Source organism: Neophocaena asiaeorientalis, unplaced genomic scaffold (assembly GCF_003031525.2).
Source record: "Neophocaena asiaeorientalis asiaeorientalis breed wild unplaced genomic scaffold, Neophocaena_asiaeorientalis_V1.1 scaffold385, whole genome shotgun sequence".
Classification (NCBI taxonomy): Eukaryota; Metazoa; Chordata; class Mammalia; order Artiodactyla; family Phocoenidae; genus Neophocaena; species Neophocaena asiaeorientalis.
In genome coordinates this window covers 870,146-888,945 of record NW_020175013.1, presented here as the reverse complement: position 1 = coordinate 888,945, position 18,800 = coordinate 870,146, and the positions used below count along the sequence as shown (strand labels likewise).

At 37.8% G+C, this 18,800-nt stretch overlaps 1 protein-coding gene across 1 annotated transcript; it reads left to right on the top strand.

Moving 5' to 3' along the window:
* The first annotated feature begins 1,013 nt into the window (after nt 1-1,013).
* Nucleotides 1,014-17,739, top strand: MINAR2 (membrane integral NOTCH2 associated receptor 2). Its single transcript, XM_024761931.1, has 3 exons — nt 1,014-1,178; nt 14,070-14,297; nt 17,560-17,739. Exons 1-3 carry the CDS (start codon nt 1,014-1,016, stop codon nt 17,737-17,739), a joined length of 573 nt encoding a protein of 190 aa, XP_024617699.1.
* Nucleotides 17,740-18,800: the final 1,061 nt, after the last annotated feature.

Sequence of the window (18,800 nt, the reverse complement as noted above, 5' to 3'; positions counted from 1 at the left end):
ATGTGTCTGTCCTATGCCTTCTCAAGAGTGGAAATGTTCCCTCTTTCTCTAGATGAAAATCCATACTTTCCTGGTGAGAAGTATGGTTTGCCCAAGGCAGAGTGGCTTGTAATGAGAGAGCTTATCTCCCTTAAAGTCATCATCACTTCCTGGCTTAAGATGCCGTCCACAGCCTCACTCCCACCTCGGCTCCCTGAGTAGCAGGTGGGTTCACTTAGGACAGCATGTCATCCAAACCCAGCAGCCATGTTCTCCTTTGGTTCCAAATGTACTTTGTAAACACCAAGACCCATCACAGGAGTTTATACAGCTAGGAATAGAGTCAAAGAGACCTCAGATAGAGAATGGGTCAAAGCAGTAGTTTGGGGCACTAAATTACTGTAGCAAACTATCAAATTCTTGCCATTTCCCTACTCGAGCTGAAGCTGACAACCTAAACATGGTTAGATTTCACATGAGCCTGAGACTCTGGGAGTCAAAACATGAGAAGAAACAAGATCCCACGTATCACATGTGAGGCTGTGCAGGCAGAGCCAAGTCAGCTGGGTCAGCTCGGCAATGTTCAGAGAGAAATATTAAGTAATGTCTCCCTACAGGTGATTGTTTCATGTGCTCCAAACTGTGGACTGTAACCCTGAAATTCTGGCAGCCTTATCCAGAGTAGTTCCTCTTAAACTGTTACTCCTAACTCTGTATGGAGAGACATTACGTGCTACACATACCTAATTTTGGTATCCCATCCAATTTAATGCGTGTGGGCCCAACTGTTCCATTCAAGCACTCTAAATGCACATGCACACGCGTGCGTGCGTGCGTGTGTGTGTGGTGAAAGGTAAGGCAGCGTGCTACATTGTTCCTGTGTGTGGATGTGTCATTTCGAGAGTAGTTTCTGAGCACAGCCCAGAGACCTGGTTTCAGATGCCTGTCAGGCATTCTCAGGCTCATTAATAATGGACAGCTCTGACAGCAGCAGTCTTGCTTGCCTTTGTCTTCCACCGTAGAAGAAGGGAGACATGGATCTCTCTGTTTTGCCAAATAACAACCATCCTGACAAATTCCTGCAGCTTGACGTGAGGTCTTTAATGAGGAACTCAGCCCTTCTTCAGGCCAGTCTGGTGAAGTTTCCGGGAGGGAATTACCCTGCTGCACAGCACTGGCAAAACCTCATCTACTCACAGGTAAGATCTGGGAGCACATAAATACGCGGGCAGGGGCTTGCTTCTTTCTTGTTATTGGCCATTTCATCATTTGTGCAAAAAGAAAGCTATAGGAAATAGAGTACAAAGTAGCTGCTCACACTTGCCATAGAAAAGGTCTTTCTCTCTTCCTTAACATAAGGAGACTTTCTCTGATCACTTTATAAATTCTGTGAATTTTCCCAACCATTCGTTTTCCTCCAAGCACTAGCTTCTCAGCCCGTCATTTTAGATTTTGCCTAGCCCTCATTTTATACCTTCCCTTCAAATTTTTTCAAATCAATTACTACATTTGCAAATAAGGTTCTGGGGGGAACCCTACCTCTATCTTTTGGGTAGTCTAAGCATAAAGCATCAGAAGCTTACATTGTGTGGGCTCATGCATGGCCTCTGAGAGAACTGAATCTTGCTTCTGCCTCATTTAGACAGACTCCCTTTTATCTCATGCAAAAGAGACTCAAACAGTGGAACAATGGCAACCTAATGATGGAAAGAAAGAAAACAGAGAGAACTCTCCACGTGGGAAAGGTGCTGGTCATTATTTTAGAGGTTCTTTTTTTTCCACAGGTGTCCATGTGGGCAAAACTTAACAATCAACCTTCAAACCCGGACTTCATTTCTTGCTTTCTTCTTTTGCATCTTCCTTCTTTTTGCTAACCAAAGGGGAAGAATAAAACTGTGATGAGTTCCATGTGCTGAAATAAACATAAATAAACTTGACTGTTGCACAGCTCATGAAACAGGAATAATCTTTGTTTAAGATGTGAGGGCTAATGGGGTTACGGGTTAGTCAATTGAGAAACAGGAAGAAGCATGTCATTTCAGAACAGATGTGACTGACCTGCAAACCCCTGCAAATCATTAAATCCTTTGGAGTGGCTCAAATTCCCTAAACAGAAATTTGTTTTCTTTTAAGAAACAGTTGCTACTCATGAGTCCTGGTGTAAAGTGACTCCTTTGTGGTGTGTTTGTGGGCTCCTCGGGACCTTTATCATGAGATCATTCAAAATCAAGTACACTTGGATAATTATGTAAGTGTTTCCTCCATCTATGAGGATTTTAATTTATTTCCATTGTAAGGCAGCCTATTATGAAAACTAACTTTTCAAAAATTTTACATCCTTCCCTTTTGTAATCCTCAAAACCCATCCATACACACCTTTTTGGTGGTTGCTTTTTTTGTGTTTTGTTGAAGTTAAATGTGATGAAATTTCTCCTTTGTCTTATTGTTTATATCATGGAATAAAATGATTCAAAACTCAATTCAGAGAACCTTGGCCCTCCTGTGCTATGAAGTTTAGTCTAAGAAAACATATCCAATAAATTCCTTTGAGGTTGGAACACATCGATCTAACATCTTTTGTTTAGGACTGGAGCTGACCTATTTCCTTCATGTGGAACTTCACAGTTTAAAGCTCTGTTGAATGTTGTTCCTAAACCTGAATGAAATGCAAATTTTTAAAGGGCGTCTCTTTCAACAGGCCCTGATGTGTTGATATAGTTATTCAGGGTAAACCAAGAAGGTAAAAGTCTGCTTCATATGTCTTTGAATATGTTATCGGTAATTATAAACTATAGATAAACTTTATTAAGTTGTACTTTTACCCCAAAATAAAATGTTAAATGACTGAATAAATATTTCAGTTCAGTATACTACTGAAATAATGCTTGGAGAGAAGGAGTAAATCAATTACAAATTTAGTTAGTTGAGTAGGTGTGGCACAGATTATGAGTAAAAACAATTATATTCACTACATTAGATTGCAATATGTCAATAAGTAATTCTTCTCTCCTTGGCTGGATCTTAAAATCCAGGAGTGATATATTCATTGGCAAAAAAATAAATCTAAAAGAAATGAACATATAAAAGCTTTAAGGGGGCTTCCCTGGTGGCGCAGTGGTTGAGAATCTGCCTGCCAATGCAGGGGACACAGGTTCGAGCCCTGGTCTGGGAAGATCCCACATGCCGCGGAGCAACTGGGCTCATGAGCCACAACTACTGAGCCTGTGCTTCTGGAGCCTGTGCTCTGCGACAAGAGAGGCCACGATAGTGAGAGGCCTGTGCACCGTGATGAAGAGTGGCCCCGGCTCGCCGCAACTAGAGAAAGCCCTCACACAGAAACGAAGACCCAACACAGCCAAAAAAAATTAAAATTAATTAATTAATTAATTTAAAAAATATTTTAAGTAGCTGTGGTGATACCTGGAATAAGGCACTGAATATACCAGGTGAATTTAGGTGTTAGGGATGCAGAAGGTGGTAGGCAGCTGTTAAATAGTTCTTAATTTAAAACCCTTGCTCTGTTGGCTTAATGTCTCACTCTGCTAGGGAGACATTATGCCAATTGGGAGAACGTTGAATAAAGAGACTTGAAACTTGGTTTCTTGTCTCAAATCCACAATAAACCAATTTGAGAGACATAAATTATGACCCTTATTCAGTCCATGCCTTAGTATTTCCATTTGCAAAATTAGGGTAATGCTCATTTTACATATTTCCTTAAAACTGAGAGCAAATAAAACAAGGTAAAAACAATTGACAGGGTTTCTTATAAGAGTATAAGAAATGTGTATCACCATCATCATCACTTGCCAGTATTCCAAAATGTGTTAGAATTACCCTGTCATTAGAATTTGGAAAATAGCCAATAATACCACTTGCATTTTTTGATGTATACGGTGGATGCAGGGGGGTATGTGTGCGTGTAGGAGTTAGAAGATGTAGTCAATACATTTGTCAAGCTATGTGGCTAACTCAAGCAGTTAGATTTTATACTCCCAAGAAATCCACACAAACTTCAGGTTTGTGTCAGCTTACCCTTTTGTCTCATACCCTCTATGTGCATGGTGTTTAGAATTCAGACTACCTCATGGAATGTCAAAGGACTTAGTCTACAAACATTGCCTTCAATGTTGGTAGTAAGTTAAAACAAAGATCTCCTAGGGACTTGCCTGGCAGTCCTGTAGTTAAGACTCCGCACTTCACAGCAGGCGCCACAGGTTTGATCCCTGGTCAGGGAACTAAGATCCTGCATGCTGTGTTGCATGGCCAAAAAAACCAAAAAACAAAACAGAGTACTGTATTTATATCCATAATTTATCTTTTAAGCTTTTTTAAAATTCACATTCCACCTTCAGAGGCAATTCTCTAAGCCATTTTACACAAACGGAAGCAATACCGTATGTATAGAAAAGTAAGCACAGATGTCCTCAGGCATGCCAGTATCTCCAAACACTGTTCATTCCCTCTATGTGGATACACAGGTCACCTGTATTTGCAGGGAGAGAGTACAAGCAAATATTTCTTGATTCCACTAGATTTATACTTCTTAAATTCTTTCAACTAGAGAAATAAAGAAGCTTCCTAATAAATTTCTTTTCAGTGCAATGAACAAACTTTTGCCAAAACCTAATGTTTCTGGTTGTTAAAATAATTTGGGGCGTGTATCTGATGAAGGCATTTGGAATTGTATCCCAAATTTTTCTGCCAATCCCTTTATAAAACGAGGTAATAAAAGGAAAAAGCTGATTCCTTTTTTTTGGTATAAATGATAAAACATGTTTTTTCAGATATTGTGGTGGGATTTTTTTTTTCTGATTAGCAGTTAGACTTCAGAATCTTTTCAGGTTAATCTATTTCTTATATATTTTCCTGGCTTCCATCACATCTGTTTGAGAACCCAGGGGATATCTGTACTAAACCTGTGAACTGAAACAAAAGACCAAGGGTAAGGAGGTTGCTCTTCCCTTGGTTTCTAGACAATGTCATTTACTGGGTGTATTTCCTAATCACCTTGCCTCACTTTTTTTTCAGTCGTATAACTCTTTTCCCCTTAAATTCTAAAGTCTCTTCTTCCTATCTCAGTTTTTTTTTTTTTTTTGGTATATCATAACTGTATTTCACAATCTGTCTCTGAACACGTTTCATGCCTTCTCCTGGACTGTCTCTATTCCCAATACTCCATTTCCTATTTCAAAGAAAACAGCCTCCTATGTGCAATAGGCTCCCGTTTTTAAGCTTATATTTGGGCAAATGTTATAGGACTTTTGAGGTACTTAATTTATTGTCTAGGAAGTAGATTGAGGAGCATCACTGAGCTGCTCAGGCAATTATCAGGACATGATTTATCAAGTTATGCTAAATTTACACAGTTCACAAAATCTCCATTGGGGTCAGAAATTCACCCTTGGATGGTATGCTGCCAGAAGCATTACCCACTTTGTCCCATCACACTGCTCCCAGATGAGACCCAAACGCCCCTGGCACTGAAACTGTATTAAAAGCACTGTGTGTGTCACAGGAGCACACGTGGGACTCCAGAGCCCTGGTTACTTGGAGAGGAAGGCAGGAGAGGGGGTTAAAGAGAGGTCTGGGTCAGACCAGGAAGGCTTCGGAGGGTGTTGTCTAGATTTTTAAATTTTATCCTGAAAATTTGGAGGGGTTGATGAAAAATTTTAAGCAAGAGGATCACATGATCAAATTTGTGTTTCATAAAAGTAACCATTCTAGCAATTTGGAAAATAGAATTCTTGTGGTCAGTGGGGAGCTACTTTCCAAGAAAAGTTGTCTGTGGGCTCACACGTGCAGTATAACAAAATGCCTTGTTTGCATTATGATTCTTTTTTTTTTTTTTTTTTTTTTTTTTTTTTTGCGGTACGCGGGCCTCTCACTGCTGTGGCCTCTCCCGTTGCGGAGCACAGGCTCCGGACGCGCAGGCGCAGAGGCCATGGCTCACGAGACCAGCAGCTCCACGGCATGTGGGATCTTCCTGGACTGGGGCACGAGCCCGTGTCCCCTGCATTGGCAGGCGGACTCTCAATCACTGCGCCACCAGGGAAGCCCTGCATTATGATTCTGATAGGAATTACATTGTATGTGTAGACCAGACTGGGGAAATGGAAGTCTTTATGATCTTGATTCTCCCAGTTCATGAACATGGTCTATATTTCCATTTATCATGCTCTTCGTATAGCCTTCAATTATGTCTTAAAATTCTCCACATAGAAGTTTTGCATATAGTTGTAATGTTTATATCTAAATACTGATAGTAATTACTGCTCTTAAGAATAAGACCTTTTAAATCATGTTTTATAATAAAGTATTACATATGCGATTGATTATTGTATATTGATTTTGAATCCAGAAATTGTATTAAAATCTATTTTACTTTGATGGTAAGTATCCCTGTAGATAATCATGTCATCTACTGTTTTGTTTCATTATTTACAACCCTTATTCCTTTGATTTATTTATTTAATTTTTAGTGTATTGCTCAGAACTTCGCAATAACGTATGAATGTTTGTGATTACTGGCATCCTTGTGTTAATTCTGAAACCAAGATAAATGCTTCTAATATTTGAACCATTAAGTAAACAGTGCCCTGGCAGTTTTGGGCAGATTCTCTTAGTTTAAGAAAGTTCCCTACTATTTCCATCTTGCTAGGAAATTTGCTCTAAATATGTTTAAATATTTTCCAAATATTTTTCACAATATACTGCAAACTTCTGTGTTGTTTCTTTCCTGATAATTGGTGAGTCACATTAATCTTTGAATATTAAACCATTCTCCTGGTAAAATATCTTTTTCTGGTATAAATCTTTCCTATCCTAGTATATAAAATATACATATTATAGGATTCTGTTTAGCAATATTTTATTAATGATTTTTTCATTTATGTTTATAATAGAAATTGGCCTATAAAAAATTACCTTTTCTTTTACCTACTTCCCTTGTCTGGAGTTTATACCAACTTCGTAACATGAGTTGGGGAGTATTCCTTGTTTTTCTATATTCTGGAAGAGTTCAACAAGATAGAAATGAGATAGAAATGAGATAGAAATGATCTGTTTCAAGAATGTCTGAGTGCTGATTACAACACTCATTCAGCCTGTTGTTCCTAAACCTGTGTATGTTTGGGGTCGATTTTAAACTATTGATTCAGTTAGTCAAATGATCACTGGTTTATTAACATTTCCTATTTTTTCTTTAATTAAATTTTGTAAGTTATATTATGTGGGAAATTGCCCAATTGCATGTAAATTCTTAAAGTTACTCAGATTATATTCCTATTACAGTTCTTAATCTGTGCTATGTAACTTATGTTCCTTTTACATTTCTAACATTGTGAGTTTGTATCTTTTTTTTTTTTTTCCGGAGAAGTATTACCAGAGATTATTTTTTTTTTTTTTTTTTGCGGTATGTGGGCGTCTCACTGTTGTGGCCTCTCCCGTTGCGGAGCACAGGCTCTGGATGCGCAGGCTCAGCGGCCATGACTCACGGGCCCAGCCACTCCGCGGCATGTGGGATCTTCCCGGACCGGGGCACAAACCCGTGTCCCCTGCATCGGCAGGCGGACTCTCAACCACTGCGCCACCAGGGAAGCCCCCAGAGATGCCCCCAGAGATATTTTTAATCGGTTTAGCCTTTTCAAAGAAACAGCTTTCAATATGGTTGATTCTCTCCGTTGTATATTTGGGTTATTTTTCTTCATAATATTTACTGATTTCTCCTTCTGTCCTTATTATTTCATGTTGACTATTAGATTTACTCTGCAGTTTCCTTTTAAGGCTTTGAATTAGATGTTTATTACTTCATTAATTTTCTCATTCTGCTTTTATAATGTGAGCATATATGCTTATAATACTCCCTCAAAAGCTATTTCAGCTCCAGTTTTCATTTTCATTCTGCCTAAGTTTTTAAATTCCCATCATTTATTTGAAATGTGTTTTAATTTCTATAAAATGTGGTAATTTACATTATCTTTTTGATATTAATTAATGTCTAAATTTCTAATAAGTTGTGATCAAAGAGCATGATCTATATAATATTGAATGTTTGAAATTTCTTTTAGAGTCCAGGACATTACCAATTTTTGTAAATATTCAATGTATTTTTAAAATGGGTATTTTAGTCGTTGAATAATGACATCAATGTCTTTGATCAAATGTGTTGGTTTCATTGTTCAAAGCCTCTTTATGTTTAATAATTGTTTTATCTGCTTGGTAAAAAATTATAAATTTCTCCTAGTTATCTCAAGTTTTGCTTTATATATTTGAGATTATTTTACTAGAGGCATACAAGTTTAGAAATATTATATTTTACTGATTATGCCTACATTTATTCATTTTCCACCAACACTTTCTTCACCTAACAAAGTCTTTTACCTGAAAGTTTATTTTGTCTGATATATATACTTTCTTAGTAGTTAGGCTAAATTATGTTGTGGAAACAAATATGCCCAAATTCTTAGTGACTTGACTCAATAAAATGTATCTGTCATTCACACAAGATCTGTTGTGGGTGGGAAAATTATCCTAGTGGCTTGCTTCCAAGTGGAACCCAGACTGTTCCTTTTTGAGGCTCTATTATATCAGAATTTTTATGATGCTTGTAGCTAGAAAAGAGAGAGAGAGACTAAGCCAAGGATCAGGGATTTTAGGGGTCAAGCCTGTGTCCCAAACTAGCTGTTGTATGCCCATGAAGAAGAAATGGGTTTGCTGAGCACCTAGCCAGACTCTGCCACAGTCTATCGTTTTGTTAAACATATATATACTTATATATTTCATCTTCCTACACACAGCATTCATCCTTCCCCAGAGGTACTAACACCAAAGTGAGCCAGTCACTACATTTATCAGATGTCCCAACCATATCATCCTATAATCTTTGTTGGAATAGGAACGGGATCACTACAGTAATTCTTCCTTTCTGAATGGGAAAAATGAAAGACGACAGACACTACCCAAAGTAATTCTGAGATTCCACTGAAAACAATGTGCGTGGGTCTCCTTCCTTGAAGGTGGGGAAGGTGGATTAGGCCATGATTCTGCTTTTTAGAAGACTTCCTGCTGCATTGTTCTCTAGGGTCCCCAGTCCTACCCGCTAGGAAGCTGCCCCTTGTTCATCATTCTCTTTTGCCATATCAGAGTGGGCCCTCCCTTGAGGCTGTAGAAGCTTCAAAATTTACTCCTACTTATGGATATTTGGAGGCATAGGGTTATTGTTTTGTTTTATAATTTTGAACAATCAAAAGCTTTTAGTTCTAGGCTTGTGGTTTCTTTAGTGATACATATCTTATAAAACTTAGTGTGAGCTATTTATTAATGTAATCATATCTATTTTGTTGCGGTCAGGTCTATAGGTCAATAAACACACCTTAAGTTCTCTTAAGGCATAGCTCTCAAATAGGCTTTTTTTCTTTTATTTGGCTGCGTCGCGAGGGCTTCCCTCGGCTGTGTCGGGTCTTTGTTGCAGCTCTCGGGCCTCTCTCCCGTCACAGGCTTCTCTCTACTTGTGGGGTGTGGGCTCCAGGGCACGTGGACTCTGTAGTTTGCGGCACACAGGCTCTCTAGTTGAGATGCGCAAACTCAGTAGTTGTGGCACATGGGCTTAGTTGCCTTGCAGAATGTGGGATCTTAGTTCCCAGACCAGGGATCGAACCTGCGTCACCTGCATTGGAAGGCGGGTTCTTTACCACTGGACCACCAGGGGAGTCCCTCAAGTAAGCTTTAATGGTTTGCTTTTCTACCTCCATTTCTCCATCCTTTAACTCAATGACAAACACCTGGAGGCAGTCAGGAATAATAGTTTTGAAACCACACCCTAACAGGACCTTTACCCTGAGTCACTTCGTTCAGCTAAGAACTTTGTTTTTAAATGTTTCATTTGATTTTTCTATTTATTTATTTATTTATTTATTTATTTATTTATGTCTGCATTGGGTCTCTGTTGCTGTGAGCGGGGGCTACTCTTTGTTGCGGTGCACGGGCTTCTCATTGCAGTGGCTTCTCTTGTTGTGGAGCACAGGCTCTAGGGAGTGCAGGCTTCAGTAGTTGTGGCTCACAGGCTCTAGAGTGCAGACTCAGTAATTGTGGCACACAGGCCTAGCTGCTCCGCGACATGTGGGATCTTCCTGTACCAGGGATCGAACCCCTGTCCCCTGCATTGGTGGGCGGACTCTTAACCACTGTGCCACCAGGGAAGTCCCAGCTAAGAAGTTTTAATCCGCTTTTATTTTATTTTCCTCAATCCATTTTTTTAAATGATTCTATATCTTAGTGTTTGAGGTCTATAAACAGTCAGATTTTTAACAATAGAAGGCATCAAATTTCCAGAGTTTCTCTACTCTTTCTTCTTGCAAACTATTCAGTTCTTTTTCTAATGTCATCTTTTTCTTGTATTACATCAGCACTGTGTTCCTTGTACATAAATGCTCTGATTATTTATAATACCTCTCATACAGCTACAGGGGATTAGATTCCAAATGACCACAGATGACACTTATACCAAACATTTTTCACTATATTATGTGAATAACCATCAATCTGGCTTCCAATATCCCTTTCACCCCTTTCCACTTCTTGACTGCTAAGCCAATGCCCACATTTGTAGAATTTCAAGATATCACTTTCTGTATTAAGGAATGTAGGCTAGGCTACACTGTCATGACAGAATATCTCTAACTGAAAAGAAGAAAAGCATTCTTGTGCATGTCTGAGGAAGGGCAGATGGGTTTGGGGGGCAACTCTTTTCCAAGCAGTATCCTAGGGCTTGAAGTTCTTTCATCTTAAAACTCTGCCATCTCAGAATCCTTGCTTACAGTGACACAAAAATGGAAAGTGAGGAAGAGTGAGCCAAAAACCTTGGAGAATTCAGGGGCTCAGCTTGGAAGTGGTCTCTGTTACTTTTGTCCACACATCATCAGAAGAGCTGGCCCCAGTTTAACTTCAAACAGCCTAATAAAGGCAGTCATCTCTTGTACTCAGGAAGGGAAAACAAAATTGCTGAGTATTTAACCAGTCAAATACCAGCTCTTGTTTCTTTATATTTGCCTGCTATATCTTTTTTTATACTTTCATTTTTTCTGAGTCCTTATATTTTGGGTATTTCTCTTGTAAATATTATATAATTAAATTTAATTTTAAAAATCTGATATGACAGTCTGTCATTTAAATAGAGGGTTTAGTCTATTTACATTTAACATGATTATTTCAAAATTTTTTCTATTTTCCTAAGACTTTCTCCTCTATATTCTTTGTTTCAGGTTTCTTACCTTTTAGATTAATTTTCCTTTATCCTTTTTTTTTCTTCTGATCTATCAATTTAGAAGCTATACATTCTTTCTCTATTTTTTTGTAATATCTCAATACTCTCACTGAAATGATTTCTTAAAATTTCCTAATTAAATATATCTGTTAAACTTTTTTTTTTTATTGTTAAACTTTTAACTGTACAGTTTCAGTTTTCTTTTATCTTAAAATTCACAAATTAGTGGTTATTCTTATTTCTATTTTACCATAAAATCAGTGCTTCCTTAGATTTCTGTATATATTTGTCAGTTTTTTCTTTTCTTTTCTTTTCTTTTTTTCTTTGTTTTGCCTAGCATTCCTTCCTGCCTCTTAATCTTTCATTTTATTATCAGGTTTCTTCTTACTGAAGTACATTTTTTAGAGATTCCTTCTGTTTTGGCCTATTAATTGTATATTCTCAGTGTTTATCTGAAAGTCTTCTATATCACTCTTTCCATTAAATGATAGCTTACTTATACATAAATGACATAAATAATGATTAAAGTATATAAAGGGTAAATGGACAAAGTAATGGTTAATACAGAAGAGCCTAGGTAAACTTTGAATTGTTACTTTAAGTATTTTTAAAAAGAAGTTATTTTAGAGCTTATATGAGTAAAATAATGGAATTACTGTTGAGTTTCCTTTTGTTAAGTGTAGTCCATCTAGAATGTGGAGTGAAAAGTTAAACTCAAATACATGCTTTGTTTCCTTTCTTAAGAGATTTTGAAAAAATATATCAAAATACAAAAGAACCTCAACCATGATTAGTATTTTCTATTTCTTCCATAAAATTCTTAATAAAGTTATTCTATTAATTTTCCCTTCACATGTCCTTCAGACATGAAATTGTCATGCAATGCAAAAATAAATGGCACCAAGTTCTAGGATGAACATCAAACATTCAAGAATATAGTTTAGAATTAATGGCTTGAATGTTCTTTTAAAAATAGCTCTGATTGTTTTTCTGTCTTTTGTATATTAGTTTTTCAAGACCTTTATACATTGTAATAGAAAGTATTATTTTTTCTTAACCCCCGAAACTGTATTTTTCTGATTTATAGAGCTTTCTTATTTAAGAAGCTCAAGGAATAGTCCAGCAGGCAAGAAAACTGACAAAGTCAATTTTTCAATGTCAGAAGAATTATTTCTCTTCAAAGATAATCAAAGATATCTAGCCTTGAAGAAAAAAACTTGAGTGAGAATTATGCTAAACTGAAACTATCTAAATTTTGTATCAAGTTGTTTTTTCTCAATTCGGAAACATTTTTCATGAGGTCATCCATCTTAAAGATAAACACTAAGTCAAGATGATTTATTATTTCATTACAAACTTCAATATTATGGAATATAAATTGATTTTGAGCAGACCAACGACCTAATAAAGTCAGAGATGATCTCCAAGTTGAAAGTCAGAGATGATCTCCAAGTTGATCACTAAGTATGTAAAAAATGTCTGGACTAAGAAAATTAGATAAACCTAAGGCCAAAGAGAATGTGAATGGTTTTATCTAGATGATTTTTTGCCAGACATTTCAGAAGGAAACTATATATAATATTAGTTCACAACTTAGTTTATATAAACACATATTTAATGTGACCTATATACCCCAATAGATAGGGAATCAGTGTATTAATGATTAAAAATATAACTCAGAAAAATATTATTTGCTATTGAAACTTCTCTGTTTAAGAAGACTGAAATATGTGAAACACATTTATTGAAAAATTTCCTGTAAATTAATGAAATGTGTCACCAGTTTTTAAGGGTTAAACCGAAGTGTTCCAAAAATTAACTTATGTGGAGTTCCTCTCCCATGATGCCCCATCATAAATGAGACGTTACTATAAACTTTTTTTTCTTCTCAGTTTTATTTGGCCAATGAACAAATTTTAATCTAAAATTTGTCTACCTCTGTGATAGTTTTGTAGTCATAAGAAAAAAAAGCAGAGTAAAAATATGAAGGTCATACCAGACACAGAAAAACCACTTTGTATGATTCCATTTACATAACTGAATACAAACTGACCTATGCTGTTATCCTACTGGTTATCCTTAGGGAGGGAGAGGGATAGTAACTGGAAGGCAGCATAAGGTGTGCTGGTAATGGTTTGTTTCTTGGTAGTATCTTGGGTTTATTTGGTATGTGAAAATTTATAATATATGCACTTTTATAATATATGCACTTTTCTACATATATATCATGCTTTAATAAAAAAAAGTTTTTAAACATCTAGAAGTCAGAATTAGAGCCTTCCAATAGCCAGCTGGTCTGTAGCTACATATAGGAGTGCAATGCTAAGTTAGTCCAGTTCTCCAAGCTGCCTGAAATGAGAGTCCTAAGGGAGTTCCCATGAAAGCCAAGGCATATCTATAAAATGCCTTTTAATCTTGATTTTGCTGGATTAATACAGCAATGCTAAATTCTTTTAATCAGTCATGGAATGCACAAGTAGAAAGAAATAACGTATCAAATCTCAGTGCAAATAAGCTGGGGGAAAATGGCTTTGTTTAGAATTCTACTATTTGAATTAAAGAACATTGTCCTTTTTCTGTTGTTATAAAATAGCATTTTAATGAATGATTACTGAAGCTCAACAAGATCACATGCAGAGAAATAACTCAATTAATGGTAGGATCCTAGGTCAAACTGGATCCTAGAATTCTTCCTTCATTCATTGTCCTAATCTGTTGCGCTTCCAGGCAGAATCAGCAAGCTTTCAGGTACAATTATTTCACGTTGCCTTCCTTGTCATCAGTGACCTATTGGTAAGACAAACTTTGTCACTGTCCCTCCTGACAGAGAGAGAAGAAGAATATTACTGCTCAACGAATGAGGAGATCCAGTGTGGAGAGTGCTGTGAGCACAGAGAGCCCCCCACCATCCCTGTCATCAGTTCTGAAGAATAACCCACTATACGGTGATGTGAGTTTGGAGGATGCTATGGAAGAAAGAAAAAAGAAACCTTCATGGACCGTTGAGGAATACGACAAGCATTCCCTGCACACAAACCTCTCTGGGCATCTGAAGGTACTCAAGGCAAAGAATCAACTCCTTTAATTGATGAGGGAGATCAGTTAAATAATCTAAAAGAAATGGGTACTGAGGTGAAAGGCACTCTTCACTAGGCACAAAATTTCCAGATTTCAGGTCATTTTGGCCTCTGGCTTCACTTTCTCTCTCCTAGTCAGTAGTTATGTTTATTTATGTGTTTTGTGTTTTACAATTTCAGCAATTACCAGCATCTCTACAGTGTAGAGAGAAAGAAATGGTGTGACACAGAAGAAGGGTTTACCTGGAAGGTATCAGGTTTTGAAAGTTAATTTGCCAGATTAAGTATGTTTTCCTCTAGTTTTGTGATCACCTATGTTCATGAATACTTAAAAGAGTTCCTTATTCTACATTTATTCAAAAATATTGACTAAATGCTCTGTCTTAGGCACTGTGCAAGGCAGTTCTCATCAAAGATCATTTTATTTCAAGCCTACTCAGTGATTTAAGATTGCAAATTTACATTTTGGACATTTTCCTGTGTCTCAGTAACAAAACAAAACAAAAACATTTCAACACAGGAAAAGTATGCAATGAACTCATTCACCCAGCTTAAACCCAATTCAGGTTTTTCTTTTTTTTCCCCCTGGTGTCACCCATCAAATAGAAGGTCTAGGAATACCTGAAAAGCAGGGAGAGAGGCCCTCTGTTTTCTGAGTGGACTGGATTCCTACCCAGCCTTGGCTTACCTCTGCCCACCCTAGGGCCAGAAAGGTCTGACATTTTCCAAGTACTTCCTTTAACAATGTATGTCTGTTCTAAACCCCATACTTTAATCACCTACAGATTTTTCCTGCTGAAGGGGACAGCATTATGTCCCTCTAAAGTCCTACACTTTTTAAAATCTCAAGTGTGCACTCCTTGAAATAGTGTCCAAAGTCTTTGGAGTTTCTTAGTCTCCTAGTGGATTTAGTGTATCTCCTCCTTAATGTAGCCTCTTTTCCAGAGACGTTTCCATAACAGATGCTCCCCCCTAGCAACAATAATCTTGTGTTTTTTTATCAGGAATCTAAAGATCAATACCTCTAAGAAACAACCTTCTGCAACTAGGAAAAAGTGTATTGATTTATTTCACAAACATTTCTTGACTGTATGCTAGAGCCTCTATTCTTTTCTTTGTTGTTTACGTGAATGACAAAGGGACTATGAAGATGAATATGACTCTCCTTGCCTGTCCTGTCTAGAGTAACAATAACTCTAGACAGGACAGAGGAAATGACAAGACAGAGGAAGAGGATAGTGGATAGAGGACAGGAAGAACAGTGGAAAGTGCTGTGCAGATTCAGAAGAGGACAAAGTCCCATTGGATTAAAAGAAGCCTTTATGAAAAAGTTAATTTATGCTGGACTTGAAGAATGTGTACAATTCCAGAAGACATACATTGTTTGTATGAGTGGAGAGGCCCTCTTCTGTCAGAAGTGGCAAGAAAAAAGTCACATATACAAGAGTGTGAGAGAGTTTGTCAGAACAATAGGTAGTCCAGTTTTGCTGGAGCTACAGTTTAAGTAATAGAATAATGGCGGCGGGGGTGGGGGGAAGGCCCCCTCCCCACCCATCCTCTACCTGTACACTCACCTCAGAGCAGAGGCCCGTCAGGTCAGAGGCTTGTATGCAGACCTCATGATGCTATTTTGAGAGATGCTTCTGGAAGTCATGGCTTTTGTTTTTATTAGGTTCTCTTCTTGACCTCATCATTTCAACTTCTTTCATCACCATCCCTACCCATATCTCCTAATTAGCAAACAGAGCCCCCAACCTAATTTCTGAAACCTTTTCAACTACTTTACAGGCCATGAAAGTTCCATGTGCTTTTGGCCACTCCCATTTTTCTAAATTACTAACTTTACGAATAAGAAAGGAGAAAAGAAGCCCATATTTAGTTACAAAGGCAAGCTATAGGCAGAATGTAAGAAAGGATAGTCTCCATTATGGAAGTTCTTACTGAAGAATGAGGCATTAAACTTGCAGGGAAAGTGCAGGCCTCTGATTAGGACACAGACACAAATGAAGGATAAGAGTGAAGTAGGCAAGGATTTTTAAATCAGCTATCCTTTTACACAGGTCATCCAAATTTTATTTTAATGTTTTCGCTTTTCTAAGACTGGGAAGTTGAACCTAGTAGCAATGTGATGGAAGAGTTATATTGCCATCACCAGAATCCACCCAGATCCACTTCCTCTTTTAGCAGTCTGAAGCTAGTTCATTACCCTTGTGTCCAGCCATGGAAACTGGCTGACTTTAAGTCCACTGAGCCTAGAGAGGCAGAGAGAGGGTAGGCAGCCCAGCTACAAGCCACTGCAATACTCCAAATGAGAAATAATAAGGCCTGAAGTGGGTTTATGAAAATAGAGATTCAGCATTCACCATAAATTTGTTGTATGTCTACCAGATGCCAGTTATAGACACTGAATCATTAGCACTGAAAAACAGCAGGAGAAAATAGGAGGGAAAAATATATATATGTGTGTGTGTATATATATGTTTTATATGTATAGACAGTAGAGTTTGCAGATGATTCATTGGACGTAGGAGATGAAATTGAGTAGAAGACTATTTCTCAGGGTTGAATGGGAGACAAGGCCAGTGAAAGAATCAGAGACATGGGGCCTAGGAGGTGATGTGGGAAAGGATATACTGGGTCCTTTCTCCAGAAGGTCAAACAGTGCCAGAGTTTCTGCATGCCAACATGCTGTATTCCGCTAAAAGGAAGACCAGAAGATTGAGAAGCATGGAAAAGACTCTTTACTCTGGTCTTACTCCTCCTTCCATGGAAGTCAGCTTCTGGATTTACTGAAAAACTCAGCAAACATCTTTATCCCTATTAGGCCAACAAAGTCAAACCCCCAAGGCTCAGCTAAGGCAAGGAATTTTCATTTTATTTCAACTCACTAACCTGATTGACACACAGTATTTATGAGTTGTAAGAGACACGAAATTAGCGAAAAGATGACAGAAACGCTTGTGTGTTTCTGACCCTGCAATGTGAGCAATTTATTCAGTAAGCAGTGCAGACTTCCTAATGAATTCTCATGCAGACCTACAGGTGGAAGCTGAGGATTCCTGGTCAGCCAGGAGGCTGTAGCTACATGTGCCTACTATTCAAGGAAGCCTAGCCTCTCTTATTTGAGCAGTGACACTTAGGACAGTGTGAATATGGACGTAAAGTACCTATACGGTCTTGTTCTGCAATCTCATTGAGTCTGTAACACTGACTGATCCTATTCGTGTAATTTTCTTTTAGGAAAATCCTAATGACCTACGGTTTTGGTTGGGAGACATGTACACACCCGGTTTTGATACCTTACTGAAAAAGGAAGAAGAACAAGAGAAGCATTCAAAATATTGTCGTATAGGTCTGATTTTGCTCCTCATTGCCTGCGTCTTGGTTTCCATAGTAACTGTTAGCACTTTTTTCACCTAAAGAAACTGCCACAGACACAGTGATAGTTCTTTAAAATCTTTCTAAATAAACATTTGCAGAAAAACTTGTTTACGGAGTGTGAATGTGTTGTCGATGGTTCAGTCAAATGTAATTGTCTCGTAGAATGCAAGCGTTGTTTGAGATATGCTAACTTTCTCTACTTTGTCCTATGAAACCTTTGTAAGAATCCCAGCCTGAGCTTTGTCCTTTGAGAAGCAAGAATTCTGGGGATCGTAACCAATAAAAAGTTAATACAGACAATCAGACTTAAACACTTTGATAGCGAACAAAACAGCACCGACAACTGTCAGCAGCTTTGTCCTAATGCCTACACTATATTCACCTTGTTTTTATTTCTATTTTTATTTCTTTTTTGATTATCATTTTTATTGGAGTATAATTGCTTTACAATGTTGTGTTAGTTTCTGCTGTACAATGAAGCGAATCAGCTATATGGATACCTATGTCCCCTCCCTCTTAGACCTCCCTCCCCACCCCAATCCCACCCATCTAGGTCATCACAGAGCACCGAGCTGAGCTCCCTGTGCTATACAGCAGGTTTTTAAACACTGTTATCAACCCCCTGTCATCACTAGGAAAGTTGAGCAGATCATTTTTTGGCCAACTGCCAGGTATACAGGATACAAGCTTCTAGTCATGCTGCCTGTTGGGTTGGATTCATGCTGTTTTATCTTCCTTTATTCCTGTTTAAGCCAGAAAAAAAAGGGGTAGGGATATTCAAACATTTTTATTTTCCCAGTAATCCTTTATGCCTCAGTTTCATGTTGCAATTTTCATAGACCTAAACTTGGACAGGCCATAGTTACATAATTAATCACATTTAGATCCAGTTGTGCTTACTGATTGATCCAAATTGGCTAGTGTGACCCCTGGTGGCGGCCAGGGTATATCAACAGCCCTGGCCCTAAAAAATCAGAGGGAATGCTAAGAGAACAGAACTTGAATACTAACTGTGCCTTTTGCTAGAACTCTTGGACCCTGAGCAAGTCATTCTCTCTGAAAAAGGATAATATCACCTCCCCAGTAGGGCTTGCCTAAGG

Coding starts and splice junctions, on each gene's coding strand:
- MINAR2 (XM_024761931.1), top strand. CDS start 1,014: ATGGATCTCTCTGTTTTGCCAAATAACAACCATCCTGACAAATTCCTG. Junction 1,179..14,069: donor AAAACCTCATCTACTCACAG/GTAAGATCTGGG, acceptor CCCTCCTGACAG/AGAGAGAAGAAGAATATTAC. Junction 14,298..17,559: donor ACCTCTCTGGGCATCTGAAG/GTACTCAAGGCA, acceptor ATTTTCTTTTAG/GAAAATCCTAATGACCTACG.